We start from the raw sequence: 18030 nt of genomic DNA on the forward strand, positions 1-18030 counted from the left end.
CCCAGGGCCTGCCCTGTGGTGTATCAGACCAGATATCAGGTCCTGTGACCCAGGACCCCTCCCTAACCTGCCTGTCAGGTCTCTTGCCTCATCTGACTCTTGTTTTCAACAGAGTTTGTCCTCTCACTTCTGGAGAAGATGCAGACACAGGAGATCCTGAGGATACTGCGACTGCCTGAGCTAGGCGACTTAGGCCAGTTTTTCCGCAGCCTCTCGGCCACCACCCTCGTGAGTATGGGTGCCCTGGCCGCCATCCTCGCCTACTGGTTCACTCACCGGCCAAAGGCCTTGCAGCCACCATGCAACCTCCTGATGCAGTCAGAAGAAGTAGAGGTGAGCAGGGTAGGAGACGTTCCACTGCAGAAAGTAGGGGGCAGAAGACAGGCATATTGGAAGTTGAAACCAGACTTGTGGCTTATTTGACCTCACATGGCCCAGAGAAGCTCTGTCTCTCCTGGCAGTCAGTCACCTAGCTCTGTAGCAGCCTTGGGCAGGGTCTCTTACCAGGCACTCCTTCTGCCTCTCCCAGCAACTGCCTCTGGGCAGAGCCTGACCTGGGCCTTCCACTGGGCCTCTGGTTTGCCTGCTTCTCGGGTAGGAAGGCCTTGGCTCATTGGTATTGCAGTAGGAAGCCTAAGCAGGTTCATGAGGAGCTGCCTGGTAGATTCCCTCCCAAACTCTCCCGGTCTGGTACTGGGACCCAGGATTCAGCCTACCCCTGGCCCTGCTCTCCCTGAGCACGTGGACTCACACATGGTGCCACCAAGGGGGAGACGATACAGGGGCCAGTGGACAAGGGTGTTCTAGGCTAAGCCTGGAAGGACTGGTGAGGTGTGTTTCATTATTAAGTTTATGGAATTTATTTTTGCCTTTTAAAAATTTGCTCCTCTTTAATTCTGTTCATTTGGAATAGATAATGTATTCACATAGTCCAAAAGAAACAAATGGAATGTACTGAAAAGCTTCTGTCTTCTTTCCTGCTCTCCCAGTTCTCTTTCCCTGAGGCAACCCGCTAATGCTGTGTCCTGGCCATGAGCAGATGTGTAGAGACACTCACCATGTTTTTACTCATATCCACCACATACCCTGTTGTGCACCTTGCCTTTTGCTCTTGACAATGCACCTTGGCTATCATAAGCATGTTTTGCCTTGTAGGGGAGAGTGCAGGTTGAGGTAGGGGCTGGGATCTTCAGGGCATTTTTCCAGCAGAAGAATGGTATGTGCAAAGGTGCAGGTGTGTGCTGAAGCACATGGGGGCTTTGTGTGGGCTGCTGGGTAGTGGAGAGGGGCTGGAGATGGGCCAGCCGAGTGCTGTGGAGAATGGCCTTTGGTGACTGGCAGTCCTGGGTTTGAAGCCTGGCTATGCCTCTGAGTTGTATGGCCCTGGGCAGTTTCTTAACTCTCTGAGCCTCAGGGCCCTCAGTTGTAAAGGGTGTAATAAAAAGAGTACCTGCTTTCTAAGGTGTGGTAAAGATTGGGTGTGATGACCCAGAGAAGTCACTAAGGACAGCTGTTTTTGGTTAAGCTTGTGATTATATCACATCTGGAGAGGTCAGCAAGGACAGAGCTCCGTGAACTGTGCAGGGACCGGCAGGGGGAACAGCGTGGAGCTATTAGAGGTTTTCAGTAGGGAGATACATGGCCAGTTTGTGCCATAGAAGGGTGGGTGTGACAGGGGCAAGCGTAAGTAAGCAGCTGCAGGCACCTGGGTTGGAGGTGACAGTGGTCTGGATGGTGTCAGAATGGTGAGATGGATGACCCTGGCTCATGTGTAGGGGCCACTGAGTGAGTCACCTTGTGGGTCTGGAAGACAGGACATGGGATGAAGCTAATGCCTCCCTTCCTGGAATGACTGCACCCTCCATTGCCTCATCCCCCAGGAGCACAGAAAGCCAGAGTGGCTGCACCAGAGTAGGCAAAGGAGACAGTGGTAGGAAACGAGATGGGAGAGGCAAGAGGGGCCCAGATCAGACAGGGCCTGGCAGCATTGACTGTGCCTGCTATGTGGTGAGAAACAATTCAGATCATGTCACTCCCCCCGGCCTGAAATCCTCTTCTGGCTCCCCATTACCCTCAACCTCAAGTCTATATTCTTTGCCTTGATCTGCAGCCTCTCTGGCCTCCTCCCCGATCATTGCCATCTGGAGCTCCATGAATTGCCTACAGTTCCCCAAACGCACCTGTGCCTCCTGCTGGTGCATTTGCATGTGATGCTGCCTATGCCCAGGTTGCTGTTCTCTCCTTCTCACTCTGCCCGGCAACCCCTGTGCATCCTTCGAAGCCCAGCTTGGCAGCTGCTCGCTAACACACATGCCCAGTTGTTGAGCCTCTTCTGTCCCTGGCATACAGTCTCTCCTTGTACCATATCTGTTGCCCAGATGCCAACTGGGTCTGATTGGATGTGTCCCAGCTTCTCTTGCAGGTCTTAGGTGGGCTTGGTTCTTGAAAGCACTGGCCAAGCAGAACTTTCCACTCCAAAACAGTTGGGAGCTCCCTGTGGTTTTGAGTTTGGCTGTTTGCTTTCTGGTTCTCACAGATGTTTTTTTCCTTAGACCTGCTGTTCCAAGAGGTGGCAGGTTCTGGCCCAGCCCAGGGTAGCTCAAATAGTGCTTGAAGAAGAGGTGGAGCTGTGATACTGGAGAGCTGTGAAACTCTCGCCCCTGGGGAGGGGTGACAGGGTAGAAGGGGAGGAGGCAGGAAAAGGCTGGCTCTTCACCCTACTCACCAGCACCGAGGGGGTTTGCCACCTTCCCACTCTGCAGCCGTGCCTCTTTGGGCCCAGGAACTTGCTGCCTGCCTCTCCTCCCTCATTGCACATGAACATAATTCAGCCTGTCCTCCCTTCCTAGCCTCCTAGGCCTCTGTGTCTGGGACAGAACCTTCAGCACAGTCCTCTAACTCACATCATTACATGAATGATGGATGGCAGCCTTCTTAGCTAACACCACACTCAACTGATCCTTAACTCGGGCATAGCAGTAGGTGATGGGATGGGAGATACCTTGGCAGGTTGTTCCTGAATCCAGCCAATACTCCCCACTGTGTTGTATGAATGAGCCATGGGTGTGTATGAACAGTAACTGAAAACTCTGGACATTCTGTATATGCTGATCTGCTGTGAGAAAGCTGTATGTGTGTGTGGAGTTTGTATGTGAGGACACTGGCATACCCGGCCTTCATGCATGAGCCAACTATGTTGGAGTGTGGCTACATGCAGATCGAGTGTGTACAGTCCAGGTGTGTGTAGTCCATGTGTACGTGGGCACACAGATGCCACAGTGCTAACCGCATGCACGGGTTGTACATCTGAGCTGTGTACAGCCTTGTGCATGCTGCGGCCCTCTCCTGGCACCCCTACCTGCCTCAGCCAACTTCTCTGGCCGGTGCTTGGCTTGTAGGACAGTGGCGGGGCACGGCGATCTGTGATTGGGTCTGGCCCTCAGCTACTTACCCACTACTATGATGATGCCCGGACCATGTACCAGGTGTTCCGCCGTGGGCTTAGCATCTCAGGTGAGAAGGGTTGTGGGGGTGTGGAGGGGCTATGTGACAGGGGTTGAGTGGGTGCGAGGATGGGTATACAAGCATGATACCAGGGTCGTGGCCGGTGGTTCAGTGGAGAGAAGCTACTCCTGGCTTCCTCCTACCAGTCAGAGAAGCAGCTGCATTATATGGCTAAAGGGCTGACCTCAGCTTTGTTCCAGCCCTTGGGACAGCTTGACCTTAGGCTATCTCTTGGCCCACACTCTATACTCTTGGGGAGCCTTGAGCTGTCAGGCCACTGGCTGGCATGGTTCTGAACCTGAACCTCTGAGATGTCTGGGTGCTCTGAGGGTAACAGGCAAAGAGAGGCAGCCTACCACCTCTTCCCAGTGGCCCCCAGGTGTCTGTATCCTTTGGGTCTGTAACAGGGATCACCACACAAGTTATGGTGGGGACTGGGCACTGCATCATTCCCCATTTCAGACCTCCCTGATCCCTGGGGTGATGCCATACTTGTGTGCTTTGGGCCCTCTTGGGCTTCAGCAGATTAGACAGGTAGCTGGCAGTGCAGGAGGGAAGTTCACTTGGCCCATGGACACACTACAGTATGGGATGTCCATCCAGGTTTCTGATGGGCGGATGCAGGTGGCACATCCACTCTGACCCCTCCCTGGCACAAGGCTTTCTTATCTCTCTGCAGGGAATGGGCCCTGTCTTGGTTTCAGGAAGCCCAACCAGCCTTACCAGTGGCTGTCCTACCAGGAGGTGAGTGATAGAGGACAGGCCCCACCCTGGCCACCCATACAGATCTGGCCCTCAGGGCGGGTAGGGAGGGATGCGGGCACCTGCTGGGTCTCAGAGGGTCATTTATTTCCCTGGCCTGTCTGCCAAACTCCTGGCAACAGCCTTGAAGGACTTCCAGCATACCTGGGTTGGGAGTCAGCGAGGTCCCTCAGATCTGTAAGAATCCTGGCTGGGCGTGGTGGCCCATGCCTGTAATCCTAGCACTTTGGGAGGCCAAGGCGGGTGGATTGCCTGAGCTCAGGAGTTTGAGACCAGCCTGGGCAATGCAGTGAAACCCTGTATCTACTAAAATATGAAAAATTAGCCAGGTGTGATGGCATGCACCTGTAATCCCAGCTACTCAGGAGGCTGAGACAGGAGAATTGCTTGAACCCGGGAGGCAGAGGTTGCAGTGAGCAGAGATTGTGCCACTGCACTCCAGCCTGGGTGACAGATCGAGACTCCATTCAAAAAAAAAAAAAAAAAAAAAGAATGCCTCCTGGGGATCTCCTTCCCCTGTTGAAGAGTCCTTGTTTTCTCATCACTCCCCCACATCTGTGTGCAGGTGGCCGACCGGGCTGAATTTCTGGGGTCTGGACTTCTCCAGCACAATTGTAAAGCATGCACCGATCAGTTTATTGGTGTTTTTGCACAAAATCGGCCAGAGGTGAGCATCCACCTTGACTGGTTTAGAGGGATTCGTGGGGTAGGGCTTGGCTACCATGGAATAGTCCTGCTTTCACTGTTTGTAGGGCCCAGGACAAAAGAAAAAACAGAAACCCTTGGGCTATGCCACCACTCCTCTTCCCACCCTGGCTCTACCCCTCATCAGCACTGGCCACCCCAGTCACGCTCCATCCACACCCCACCCAGCTCTACCAACAGCTGCCCCTTGAGCCAGTGGGGAGGAAAGAAGTGAGGAATAGGCTCATGTGGGCTGTGGAGCTGTCCTTGGGGCAGTTTGGACATGAAATCCGGGAGTTACAGAATTCCCTGGGACAGACCTGATCCACAAGGCTGTGGGTAAGCAGACAGCAGACACAACCCATTAATCTCATGGATTCCTTGCCACAGGCATAGGGCTTAGAGCAGGGACCCTGGTTACCTGGGCCTAAGGGCAGTACAGCCCTCTAATCTTCCCTCTTTCCCCACCCGCTGCCTTGTGTGTCTCCATAGTGGATCATTGCGGAGCTGGCCTGCTACACATATTCCATGGTGGTGGTCCCGCTCTATGACACCCTGGGCCCTGGAGCTATCCGCTACATCATCAATACAGGTAAGCCCACTGCCACCCCACCCTGCCACTGGCAGCTGGCCCCTAGCCTCCAGTTTCTCAGGTTATGCTGATTGTCTGACACTTGTAAGAGGCACTTTGCTCTCAAAAAATACTAGGGGCTTACACTGTGGGTCCTGAGTTGGCTTCCTGAGTCAAGCTGTCCCCAGTCAGACTTCACCTGTAGGTTCCTTCCACAGGGCTCAGCTGCCAAGAAGGAACCTCTGCAGCACCCTCCACACAGGGTACAACCCTCTGAAGTTCATGACAGCTTTGCACAGATGCAGGGGGTGGTAAATATCTCAAGCAGACCTGGGATGATGGGGGCAGAACCTGGAACAAAGGGAAGCTTGGAATCTGCTTGAAGAGGTTCCCTGGCCTTCTGCCCTTGGTTCCGCCTAGGGCCCATGGCACATTCCTCTGTACGTGAGGCCTGTCTTATGTATTTGTTTACACATAAGCTATGGGCACACAGCCCATGGAAGTGCTGCCTGGCACATGCTGCCTGCACTCATGGCCTGGGCCCACATGGTCTGACTCTCCTTGATGGCCCCCTGCAGCGGACATCAGCACCGTGATTGTGGACAAACCTCAGAAGGCTGTGCTTCTGCTAGAGCATGTGGAGAGGAAGGAGACTCCAGGCCTCAAGCTGATTATCCTCATGGACCCATTTGAAGAAGCCCTGAAAGAGAGAGGGCAGAAGTGCGGGGTGGTCATTAAGTCCATGCAGGCCGTGGAGGTGAGGGTCTGCTTCTGGGCGGTTTGCTGGGCTACCGCTGGCTGGTCACCAAGTCAGAACTTCTGGTTATCTGTCCCTCTCATGCCCTGGGGTGGCTGTTTTGGGCCCCCAGGGTATATCAGTGTCCAGACAGGGCAGGCTTTGCAAGGGCTGGTGGTGGGTGGTGGGGTTGGTGCCCACAGGCATCCTCTGGGAGATAGGCTCTGTGGCTGGATCAGTTAATCCAGCCTCGCACTACATGCTGACTGGTGGCCCGTGGTGCCAGCTTACCTCAGAGGTACTCACGCAGCCTCTGGAGCTTCCTCATTTCCAGCTAGCCTTAGCCTGTCTGTGTCTGAGAACTAGAGACATAGGTCCAGGAGTCTGGGAGGGTTCTTGCAACCGTGATCCAGACCCCCAGCGGCCAGCAGAACGGATGTGTCTGTGCCTGTCCTCCCCTGAGACATCAGGTTGGTGGCAGTTTGTGGTCTGCTGGGGTGACACAGGACATTCTGGCCTCCAAGGCCTCAGGCCCTGCCCAGCAGCCGCTGACCCCCCACTATGCCCTACTGGATCTAGGCCCCAGGCCCTCCTTTTCCTCCTGCCTCCCTGTGTGCTCCCCACTGTACTGGTAATGCCTATGCATTGTACCCCTCCCTGGCACTGGCAGCTGACCTACACTGGTAGCCCCCACCTGCCCCACCAGCACTGACTGCTCATCCAGAAGCCTAGTCCACCCAGCTGCTGCATCCTGAGCATGTGCCCAGCTGTGCCAAGAGCACTTTAAGCCCAACATGCTCACACCCGGATTGCCATCACACAGTTGGCATGTGCACACTGCTTAGCCTCTCCCTGGGGCTCAGGCTCCCTGTCTGTAATGTGTGGGGTGGCCTAGAACCTCTAGTCACCCTCCCTGTCTCCCAGGAGCCTCAGGCTTAGACGTCTGTCTGAGAAGAGGCCACTGAGGTCGTGTCTGCCATGACCACCTCAGTGACCTCTTTGGAATCTTAAACTCTGGGCTTGATGCAGGAGTGAGGCCTACTGAGCTGTTTATTCTGATTTTGTGTGTGTGTGTGTGTGGTGTATGTGTGTGTGACAGAGAGAGACAGAGACAGACAGAGGGGCAGAGAGAGAGAGAGAGAGAGAGAAATTTTGAGCATTTAAAAACAACATTTTCTTCTTTCAGGACTGTGGCCAAGAGAATCACCATGCTCCTGTGGTAAGCTAATCCGCCTTCAGGTCTTTACTGAGTAAGATGGTGTGCAGGGCTTGTCCTTCCAGAGTCCCTCACTGTGCACAGACCAGCACCTCTGTGTTAATAAGAAACTCCTGTGTGCAAGCCAGGAAATGCCCACTTGGGTGTCCAGGACTTCTGTGGGCCAAGGACCCAGGGAAGGACCTGGAACAGGAGTCAGGTATTTGGGAGGGAGAAAAAAGAGCTGCCAATCGTGGCCACCCTTGGTTCTTCAAGTAACTTATTTGGGAAGTCTTATTTTCTCCCTATGAATATGGCAAACTCTCCAGAAGATGCAGTAGACAGAAGCAGCAACAGAACCAGAAATGGACTCTTGTGCCAAATGGCCTTGTGGCATCTGCTGTCTTTGTTCATCTTTGCTTTGTGAACTTTTCTGTGTGTCATTCCCCTGTGATACTTCCTGGGGTTGAGCCACAGTGAGGACAGCTGCCCCTGGGATGGGCCATGTGGGGGTTTTCAACTTTCTAAAAGCCATCTGGCCTCCAGGCCTCCCTCCAGCTCAGTCCTTCCCTCTCCCTTCACACAGGCCTGAGCAGGTCACCCCCAGCTTCCCAGGGCACTGCATGGGTAGCCCCTGGTGTTTGCCCATCTCCCACACGTCAGGGCTCAGTCTTAGAGAACCACTCTCCCATCCCTCAGCACCCTTTGTCTCTTGTGCCTCTGCCTGTGCCCAGGCTGGTTCCTCTCCCCAAAACACCCACCCACACTTCATCTGGAGAAATCTTGCTTGCCCTTCCATCTCAACTGTCACCTCCTCTGGGAAACCATCCTCTACATGCAATCAGACTTGGTGGGCTCCTTCTGGTGACCCCAGACTGTGTGCCCAGTGCCAGGGCAAGGGCTGATGCAGAGCAGCCTTGGTGACACAGTGAGCAGCTCAGTGACCGAGCCACACATGCTCCCAAGCTTAACCCCAGATACTTGGGAGAACATGGGAAGGAGGGAGGAAACTGGGTCACATCCACTAGAAAGGTCAGAGCTTTGACAGAGACTGAGATGTGGCCACTGCAACCCAATCCCACCTAGGATAATTCAGCCCAGACTCAAGTAGGGGAGGCAGTGGGACCAGATATGAAGTTGGTGGGACAGATTAGTGTTCACACCCCAGTTAGGTTTCCTTAGCTTCTTCTTCTTTTTCCTGAGCGCTCACCTGCCCACCTTTCTGAGTGCAGCACACAGGAGCATGCAGGCGTGCCCAACACATGCTCACACCCACATACAGCATACACATGGGCCTGGCTGGTGGGGGAGCTCAGGCATCTTGGGCCCTGGCTGGCCACACTGGGTCTCCCTAACACACTCCTCTTCTCACCCCTGCAGCCCCCACAGCCTGATGACCTCTCCATTGTGTGTTTCACAAGCGGCACAACAGGTAAGCAGAGGCACACAGATCCCCAGCCACGGCTACCTGCACCCTTCCCTGGTGGCCTAGCAGGTGACTGCTGGAGTCTTTGATGCCCTGTTTGAAATGGGCTGAGCCTTGTCTGGTGCCTGGCTCCAGACACTGGGTCCCTCCTGCACCTCCCAGTGCCCAGCATAAGAGTGGCCAGATGCAGATGGACAGTGTGCATTGGGACGTCTAGTGTGAGAGCTTGGCACCTCCCAGAGCTGAGTCAGCAGAGTCATGGGCAGCTGGATCATGTGCTGAGGGAGGTCCTTTCTCACTGGGGTCATTTCTGTCTGGGAAACAGCTCTCACTCCCCTGCTTTCTGCCTCTACCTGGCCTTTGTGTTGGGGACTGGGGAGAGAGTGTGAGGTTTGGCGTCTGAGAGCCTTGGTTTGAGTCCTACCTCCACCACTTGCTGGGGGACTGTGAGCCAGTCATTTAACTTCTCTGCCACCAGTGTCCCCAATTTCTCATCTGCCATGAGGGTGGCTAAAGGTGCCAAGTGGGAGATGGGGCAGTGTGTGAAAGGATAATACAGATGCTCCACAGGCTGGAGCTGGTGTGCCGTGAGCAAGGCTGTCAGGCAAAGCACACAAGCAGAAATGACACCCTCTGTGCTTGGAGTTGACAGAGGAGAACACACATCAACAGTGGCAGGAATAATCAAGGAAGGCTTCCTGGGGGTGGCAGAATGTGCAAGAGGACACAGCACAGGCACAACCCTCTGCATTTCTATAGCATGCTGTCCACCCTCTCTCTGCACCACTGGGGCCTCAGCACAGCCTGTGAGGTGAGCAGGATTGTCACCAAGCCTGCTTGCTCCAAGGGGACACCATCAGCAAGTAGAAGCACCAAGACTTGTGCCCTGTTCTCATAATTCCCAGGCCAGGGCCCTTCCCAGTGCTGCCTTTCCATCTCATTTGATGACGTGGATGTCACTTGCCTTGCCCTGAATGGGCAGGAAGTCTCCAGCCTTCTTATTCCAAACTGAGGATTGGCCCATCTTGATGGCAGCTCTCAGTGGGCAGTGAACTGGGGCGCTGCATGCCTTCTGCAGATGCAGCCTCTAAGGCATTTGGCAGATCTGTGACCAGCCCTATAACCAGGATCATTCATGTCAGTGGATCATGATAAATAACGCTTTATTGAATATCGATTTTTACCATTAAGTCATATGGGTTCAAGGATTTCCACCATATTCTACTAAACTCTGTCAGAAAAATAACAACACAGCCCTTCCTCTCCACAGGCTGACATCCAGAGCCAACCCAGAATTCAGAAATGCCCTTCAGGTTTATATTGCTTTTTAAAGAGCACTTTCAATGTCTTTTTGTCTTGAGTTTTACAGTGTGAATTTTTGCTGACATGGTTTTGGAGAGCAGGTCACTGCTATGGCCTTACCTTTGGACCTGCCTTCAAAGTGTGCCTTCAGGCTTTTAACAGGTCACTTGGTCATAAACATTGCCCTTGGATCTGGAGAAAAACTTCATGATGCAGAAATGTGCTATTGCCTGGCTGGGGAGGGCAGACATCCTGTCCAGTGCTTTTCCAGACTGTAGGAAGCTAAGCCATCCTGCTCAAGCTCTGTGTGGCGGAAGCAGAATGTGTGGGCCTCGAAACACAGGCTATGACTTACTTTCCCAGACCTCCCACTCCAAAGCTATGGCTGGTGCCTGGGCAGAGCTGGGGGAGTGAGCAGGGCTCTGGCCTGATATCACCCCACCTGGCTGTGCACTTGGATTTCCTTGGTTTTAGGCTAAGCCCGTGCTGTGCCTCTTGTACTCATCCTCTTGTTGGGCACATCAGCCTTGTGTGTCCTCAGCGTCACAGCCCAGATACAGCTTCCCTTAAATGTAAGCTAAATGTCCTGGCTCCCAGCCTTATCAAGGGCCACATTGTTCTTTTCGTGGGGAAAGATGGAAAATACAATCTGAACCTGACACTTGGCCCATGATTCTGGTGGAATCATTCCAGGAAGATTTCCTTCTTGGCATGCGGTGGAAAAATCTGTGGAGATTCCTAGAATAAGTCAGTACTTTGAAGTCCCTATTCAGGCCAAGAAGGTCTGGGAGGTGGTGAGAGCTTGTGGTCTGCCTGTACCCAGTGATGGCTGAGGGGTGGGCATGTGGTTTGCTATTCATTTCAAAATAACTGTTAGCTGAACTGGAATCTGAACCCACTCCCACATCTGAAAAAAAGACAATATGTGGGTGTAGCACAGCCCAGTTTGGGAAATTGGGTCCCTTGAATGATAGTTAGGATGTTTTATCCCTGTGAGCTCATATACCTTGTCTTCACAGCAAAGAAAATACAGAGTTTTTTAAAAACATAACTTCCAGTCTATGTGTTTTTAGCAGTCTTTTTCGAATTCATCTATATTTATTCATTCAGCTCATTTTTGTGAGTACCCACTATGCATCACACCTAGCATTAGGGGCCGAGGGCATAGGGATGAAGAAGACATAGGTTTGCACCCATGAACTCCCAGCTTGTGTCATCAGGCAGTTACAATATGGTGTGGTCACTGCCTTGAGGTCTGCATCCCTGCTGCATGGGGTACCTGGCCACCGAGAGGTCAGTACATCAGGACAGAAAGGATTTTCAGAGGAAGTCAGTCTAAGCAGAGTCCTGAAGGATCGGTAGCTGTAGAAGCCAGGGAAGGGCATTCCCGGCAGGAGAAAGAGCATGTGCGGAGGCATTGTGGTAGCACAGAACACGCTGCTTTGAGGGAGTTTTGAGAGGAAAAGAGAGGGCCCCAGGCAGGGCTTGAGGGCACGAGCATGAGGGAGATGATGGGACAGGAGTTCCCAATAGAGGTCAGGCAGGAGGGGTTGGAGAGGCTAGAGGAGAAAAGGATCTGTCAGCATCATTTGTGGCTAAGTTGTAACTGGAGGATGTCACCATGAAATGACCTGCTGGTGCTCTTGACAAAGGTTGGTCCTCCCAGCACTTTGGGAGGCCGAGGTGGCTGGATCACGAGGTCAGGAGATCGAGCCCATCCTGACTAACATGGTGAAACCCCATCCTGACTAACATGGTGAAACCCCATCTGTACTGAAAATACAAAAAATTAGCTGAGTGTGGTGGCGGGCACCTGTAGTCCCAGCTACCCGGGAGCAGAGGCAGGAGAATCGCTTGAACCCGGGAGGCGGAGGTTGTATTGAGCCGAAATTGTGCCGCTTCACTCCAGTCTGGACAACAGAGCGAGACTCCATCTCAAAAAAAAAAAAAAAAAAAAAAAGAGTGGTCCTGGGGCATGGGGTGGAGGACCTGGTTGCTGTGGACTGAGGAGTGAATGGAAAGTAAAGATGTTGATTCAGTACAAGCATGTGTGCACTTCTTTCAAGAAGCTTGGCCATGCCACCAAAAGGCATGCTCCATCATGTTCATAGCAACACTATTTGTAACAGTCAAAATCTGGAAATAATTCAAATGCTTATTTACTTACAGTAGAACATTATGTCACAATGTTGAGCAAAAGAAACCAGGCACAAAAGATTGTATGATTTCTTTCATATAAAATTATAAAACATCATAAATTACCCTGTGGTTTTACAAATCAGGATAGGGGATGTCTTCTGGGATAATAGCACCCTGGAAGGGTGATACAGGAGCCTCTGGGACACTGGTGATGTTCTATGTCTTGATCTGGGTGCTGGTTGTATAGCCAAGTTCACTTTGGAAAACTCCATTGACCTTTACACTTATTTGGGCACTTGTCCATGTGTGTGTTATACTTGAGGAGAAGGTGGTGGTTTTTTTTTTAATAGTTGACTATGAAGATGTGGCAGAGAGTGAGATTGGCAGCTGGTAGAGTCAAGGGCTTTGGGGGAGGTTTGTTGCTCTTCTGGAGATTCTGAAATTGTTTCTTATGGCTGAGAAGGGGCCACTGGAGACAGAGGAAAGGAAGAGGATGCTCAAGCACCAAAGCCACCGAAGCTTTGGTGTGGGTTAGGGAGAGAGGAGGCCTCCAAGCACCAGGGAGGAGATGGCCCTGCTAGGAAGGAAAGGGTAAGAGCAGAGTCTGGGAGGCCAGGAAGATGTGGGGAATCCTCTGACAGCTTCTGCCTCCTTTGTGGAGTGGGAGTCAGAGTCCTGGCTGAGGGTGAGAGGAGTCTAAAGGGGGCATGTGTTGACAGTTTCTGGGAAGAGAGCCCCTCTGGGACAGAGGCTATGAGCCTCAGGGGCTGTGCTGTGGAGGGAGCGGGAAGGTTGGCAGCTGGATTGGCTTGGTGGGGTTTTCAGAATGGGATCCTTGGGGAGTCCCAAGAGCTGAAGCACTTGACGGGAGAGTGCCTGAAGGGAGGGACACGGGAGTCAGCATGGGAGGAAGGGAGGCAGGGATGAGAGGGAAGATAGGAGGGGAGGTGCCACAGGTCTGGAGTCATATGAAAGTGTCTCAAAGCATGAGGGATCAATTCTAAGCACTGGCTATGGGCCTGGGAAGCTGAGGGGGTGGAGGCCATTCAAATTGGGGCATCCCTTCTGTTCTAACTGAGGATGCCCATGAAAGCCCAGGCATCTGCAGTCATTTAGCTGAGCATGTAAATGCCCATCAGCCCCAGAACTGTGGCTACTCAGAGGTGGGCTTTCTGGGGAAAATGTTCACCATGACCTATTTGTTTTGTGCTATTTGGTTCAAGACCTGTATGAATGTAGACATAAAATTACATCTCAGCACTCCTACTATACAGCTATAGAATTACTTAATCTCTCTTAAGCTTGTTTTCTTGGGTATTAGATGAATATACTTAACTTACTGCATAGAGTTGTTTCAAGATATAACTGATTTACCATGTATGAAGTGCCCAGCACAGTGCCAACATTAGTGGGTGTTGGATACTTGGCTACTATTATAGTTATTATTTCTATTCTTACTAGCCCTCAAGTCTGATTTTTAAAAAATTGATGGATATGGGATTGATAAAAGTAAGACTCAGACCTAAAGATTTGAGAGCCTTTAGCAGGAAGACGAACACTCTACCTGCATTATGAAACTTCCAGAGAATTTCAGTCACCAGTAACTATTATAACCCACCTTTGACTATTTAAAAGCAGAAACAAGCAGCCAGAATCCCCCAGCTGGGTGGCCCAGAACTGTCCCCAAACCCACTTCCACCCCTGCAGGAGAAACCTTGAGCTCAACTCTATCTGCAGCTGCTGTCACTTGGAGCCAACATCCAACCAGGGCAGATCGTCACCCAGCAAAATTCTTTTCTACATAATAGCCATGGGAGGCCTGCCCAGGAACACTGACCAAAGCCAAAATGTCATTGGCAGAATCTAACACTTGGAGAGTTTTTCTTCAGTGGCTAGAGAGAAAATTAAGTACAAGAATGGTCAGCTTATGAGGGGATGATGGGAAATACAGTGGGTCTCATACTGCTGAGACATCAGTGGCCTGGATAGCCAGCATCTCTTACTGACATTGCACCAGAAAAAGAGAAAACCAGGGAAAATTCTGCAATTTGATTCTGCAACCTTTCAGTTTTCCCCACAATTTGTTGCCAACATTCACTTCTTCTTCATCCTTTGGGACCACACGTAGAGACAACTTAAAGAAATAATTTGGGCATGTCTGGGAATGTTTTAAAATTCTATAGGCCATTAGACATGTATAAAATGGCATTCATATCCACAAGAAAACTAAAGGACATGAACTTTTCTCATCATGTTGGAGAAGAAAAGGGCCTATCTAACCAAGTGGAGTTGAATAACTACTGCTGTTGTATGTGTTTTGGCTTGAACTGAATGGAGGCTTTAGAATTTTTTTTTTTAATCAATGAAGACAGTTTTCCCTTGAGATTCTTACACCATTCACCCTGAGTTCTATCAAGCATGAACAAGTCAGCCAACCTTGCAAATCCAAAGCTCTGTAACACAGAACTCTATTTCATGACACTTCTGATTTCATACCTAGTGTTTGGGAGATATTCCTTAGAAACTTCCAGATCCTAAGAGTCAATGGGAAGAAATTACTAGGTGACACTCAGAATACTCTATGGGCCCAGGTACTCTGTGGGATTTGTATATGAGACAACTTGGATATTTCTTAATCTGGGCCTGGGTTTGAGGAAAGATATTAGTATGAAAGAAGGATAGGCAGAGATAAAATTAGACCCTATGGCACTTTTTCTTTTCAAAAGGAAGATATTTTGACAGCTATTTATTAGAGAAATGTAACTTTTTAAATCATGTCATAATCTTCTGTGTCCCCAGAATCACCTCTGTGATTTGCAATATGGGTGGAAGTGCCAGAGCATAGGTTAAAGTCCCATCCACCATACATTTCAGTCAAACAGATGCATCTTGTCTCTTGAATTCAAAGATTGGGCCATGCCTGATGCTCTTATCTCTGACAAATGGGTCACCAGTAAGTTGAACAAGTAGGCCTCCTGGGACATAATTATGAGAACAACTTTATTTTTATCTCCATTCGTGCCTTTAAATTTGTGCCGCGGGGGTAGGTCTTTTTCTGCTCCTGGGCAAAAACTCAGGCATCTTGTGTCTTTTCTGGTCGCTCTCAGGTAATAAAAAGTCCTATGGACATTGCAAGTCACAAACACAGTCTTAATTCAGAATTACAAGTATCAGTCCAAAATAGGAATCAGTACACTTCACGGAGACTCCTTCCTCTCCCAAGCGAGGGCTGGCTGCAGTCTTGGTAAGGAGGGCACGGTCCTCCTCTCCTCTGTTCCTCTCTGATGTTTTTCCTTCTCCCCCAGCTTGCTAACAGAGGTTTCTGCCCTCTCTTACCAGGTTTGAAGTGGGGTGGGAGAATAAATAAGTGGAATATGAAAGTTGAAAGATGGTTTTGGGCAAATATCTAAAACTCCCTGTGCTTGATGGCTGCCTTCATGAGCACTCTTGATCTAGGCAGTGCCCTTCCTTGGGTTGTCTGCTGCCTTCTCCACTTCAGCTTCTGCCTCTGGTGTACTCTTGATTGTCTCCCCTTATGGGCGATGGTCCTTTTGCTCTGGCAAACTGGTCTCGTGGATAAGACTTATTGCACCCCACCATTCCCACCACTGCTCTCTGAGACTGATGTTCCTTCTGTAGACTCCATATCCAGACTCCCTGGGATTATTATTTTTTTTATTTTTACAACCACAGTCTTCTTCATCTTTCTCATTGGCCCCCCAGCTGCAGGGAGCACAATCAGGCACTTCAAGTGGTCCCATTAGGGGCTGAGTTAGCCTGGGTGTTAGGTTGGGATTGGGAGAGAGGACCCTTCATTCCTCCCCTTTTGATGGGCTATGACTCAGTGTAGCTGTCTCCAAAGATAAAAAAATTCTCTCTCTCTCTCTCTCTCTCTCTCTCTCTCTCTCTCTCTCTCTGTCGGTCTGTCTCTCCCCCCACCCTCTCTTTGAGGCAAATTTCACATAGCATAAAATCAACCATTTTAAAGTGAGCAATTCAGGGGCATTGAGTACAACACTCTCTTAGTCTCTACTCAGCCCTTTTATTGCCTCATTCAGGGTGAGGGTTGCAAAGTTAACATGTTGGCTTATTTGATGTCTCCTGGGTAGATTCTGCAAGTAGTCTGGCCCCTCACTTTCGTGTTTTGCAGCTATTGTATCTGCTGCCTCAGTGGAAACATCTGATTTAACATCTTTGGCTGCCTCAGTGGAAACTAATTTAACATCTTTCATACCTAGATTATATCTTTAGATCTTATAGAAGCCTGTGAGGTGGGCATTACTGTCCCTATCTTATAGGTAAGGAAACAGAGAGGAACAGTGGCTTGCCAGTGTTATGCTGGCAGTGAGTGGCAAGGCTAGGATTTAAGCCCTGTCAGATCTGTCCAGCAGGAACTTTGGGATTGTATCCACTCTGACAGGAAATGGTGGCCAAGCTGGCCACCCTTCCCAGCCTTCTGTGCCTGGGATCCCTAGCCACTTCTATCCTCTGAGTCATCCTAGCAGTGCCTGGCTTCCTCAAGGGCCCAGAGAACCAGGCCTCACGAGCAGTAGTGAAAGGTCATATCAAAACAAAGCAAGAATATTTGTGTCCCATTTCTGCCAAGGAGCAGGCAGGAAGGGCTGCCCAGCCCTCTGGATCTCCAGCCTGGCCTGAGCCTGGGGCCTTTCCAGGTGCCAAATGCAGCAGAGAAGTCCTCTGCCATCAGAGTTGGCTGCTGGACTCAGGAGATCAGCCCCGCTCAGGCCCAGGGAGTAGTACAGAGCCCTTGCTGTACGTAAGGGGACTGGGGGCTGAGAGCCTCTCCTCCTGAAGGGAGACCGGAGAGGATAAGGCACAGACCACAAGCAGTTCACCCTTCAGGCCTTGAGGCACCCCACCTGTGCAGCCATGTCACCTGCCTCCTGGTCCCATGCTGCTGGGAGCCTAATGGTAGGCTGTGTCTATAGGATGGCAGGCCCTGAAGCAGCATTCATCTGCCTGTAAGTCTAAAGGTGGCTGAAGACAAAGGCCAGAGGCTTGGGTGGACAGCCTGGGTGTCCGGGACTGCCAACTTGGGCACTGTTTTCAAGAAGTGGCCCTTGAGTTTCCAACTAATTTGACTTCTTGCTTTCTTTTTATAGGGAACCCAAAAGGTGCGATGCTCACCCATGGGAACGTGGTGGCTGATTTCTCAGGCTTTCTGAAAGTGACAGAGGTGAATAAAGTAGAATTACTGTTGCAGGTGTCTCTTGAGGACAACCTCAAGCCTCAGAGAATTTTTTTTACTTGTTTGTTTTCTTTTTATTTTTTTTGTGATGTAATCTGGGCTGCCATTCACAGGCAGGAGTTTCTGTTCTTATTAGAGCAACCCCACTTTTACCATCACTTTTCACTCCAAATACTGAAATGATCCATATATGATAAATATTCAGTTGATTTCTGGGAGTACTAAGATCCCAGAAAGAAAAGCATGCAAACCTATTTTTCCTTTCTAACTTCAAAGAACTTAGAAAATTGATATAGCTATGGTTTTGTGTGTACCTTTATTTAGAAAGTAATCCTTAATAACTTGTTTTTCGAAGGTCAGGGTTTAATTCAGTCATTTTGTGTTTAAGGACTACTAGAGTCTGAGAAACAACGGCAACTGCTAATTTATAAGGCTGTACTTAAAGGTAAATCTAAAATTAAAAAAGCTTTGATATCTTGGCCTGACTAAAACATGTTAGCAT

At 50.6% G+C, this 18030-nt stretch overlaps 1 protein-coding gene across 6 annotated transcripts in view; it reads left to right on the top strand.

The window, feature by feature from the left end:
• ACSL6 (acyl-CoA synthetase long chain family member 6) overlaps positions 1–18030 on the top strand; it is a 62504-nt gene that overhangs the window by 17275 nt on the left and 27199 nt on the right. For all 6 annotated transcript variants that reach the window (XM_050792780.1, XM_050792781.1, XM_050792785.1 and 3 more), the window contains exons 2-10: positions 113–333; positions 3399–3513; positions 4184–4248; positions 4832–4933; positions 5443–5542; positions 6100–6278; positions 7444–7476; positions 8833–8884; positions 17443–17516. In XM_050792780.1, the coding sequence (XP_050648737.1) occupies positions 113–333; positions 3399–3513; positions 4184–4248; positions 4832–4933; positions 5443–5542; positions 6100–6278; positions 7444–7476; positions 8833–8884; positions 17443–17516 (941 nt within the window). The remainder of the gene's footprint in view (positions 1–112; positions 334–3398; positions 3514–4183; positions 4249–4831; positions 4934–5442; positions 5543–6099; positions 6279–7443; positions 7477–8832; positions 8885–17442; positions 17517–18030) is intronic.

Source organism: Macaca thibetana, chromosome 6 (genome assembly GCF_024542745.1).
Source record: "Macaca thibetana thibetana isolate TM-01 chromosome 6, ASM2454274v1, whole genome shotgun sequence".
Lineage (NCBI taxonomy): Eukaryota > Metazoa > Chordata > Mammalia > Primates > Cercopithecidae > Macaca > Macaca thibetana.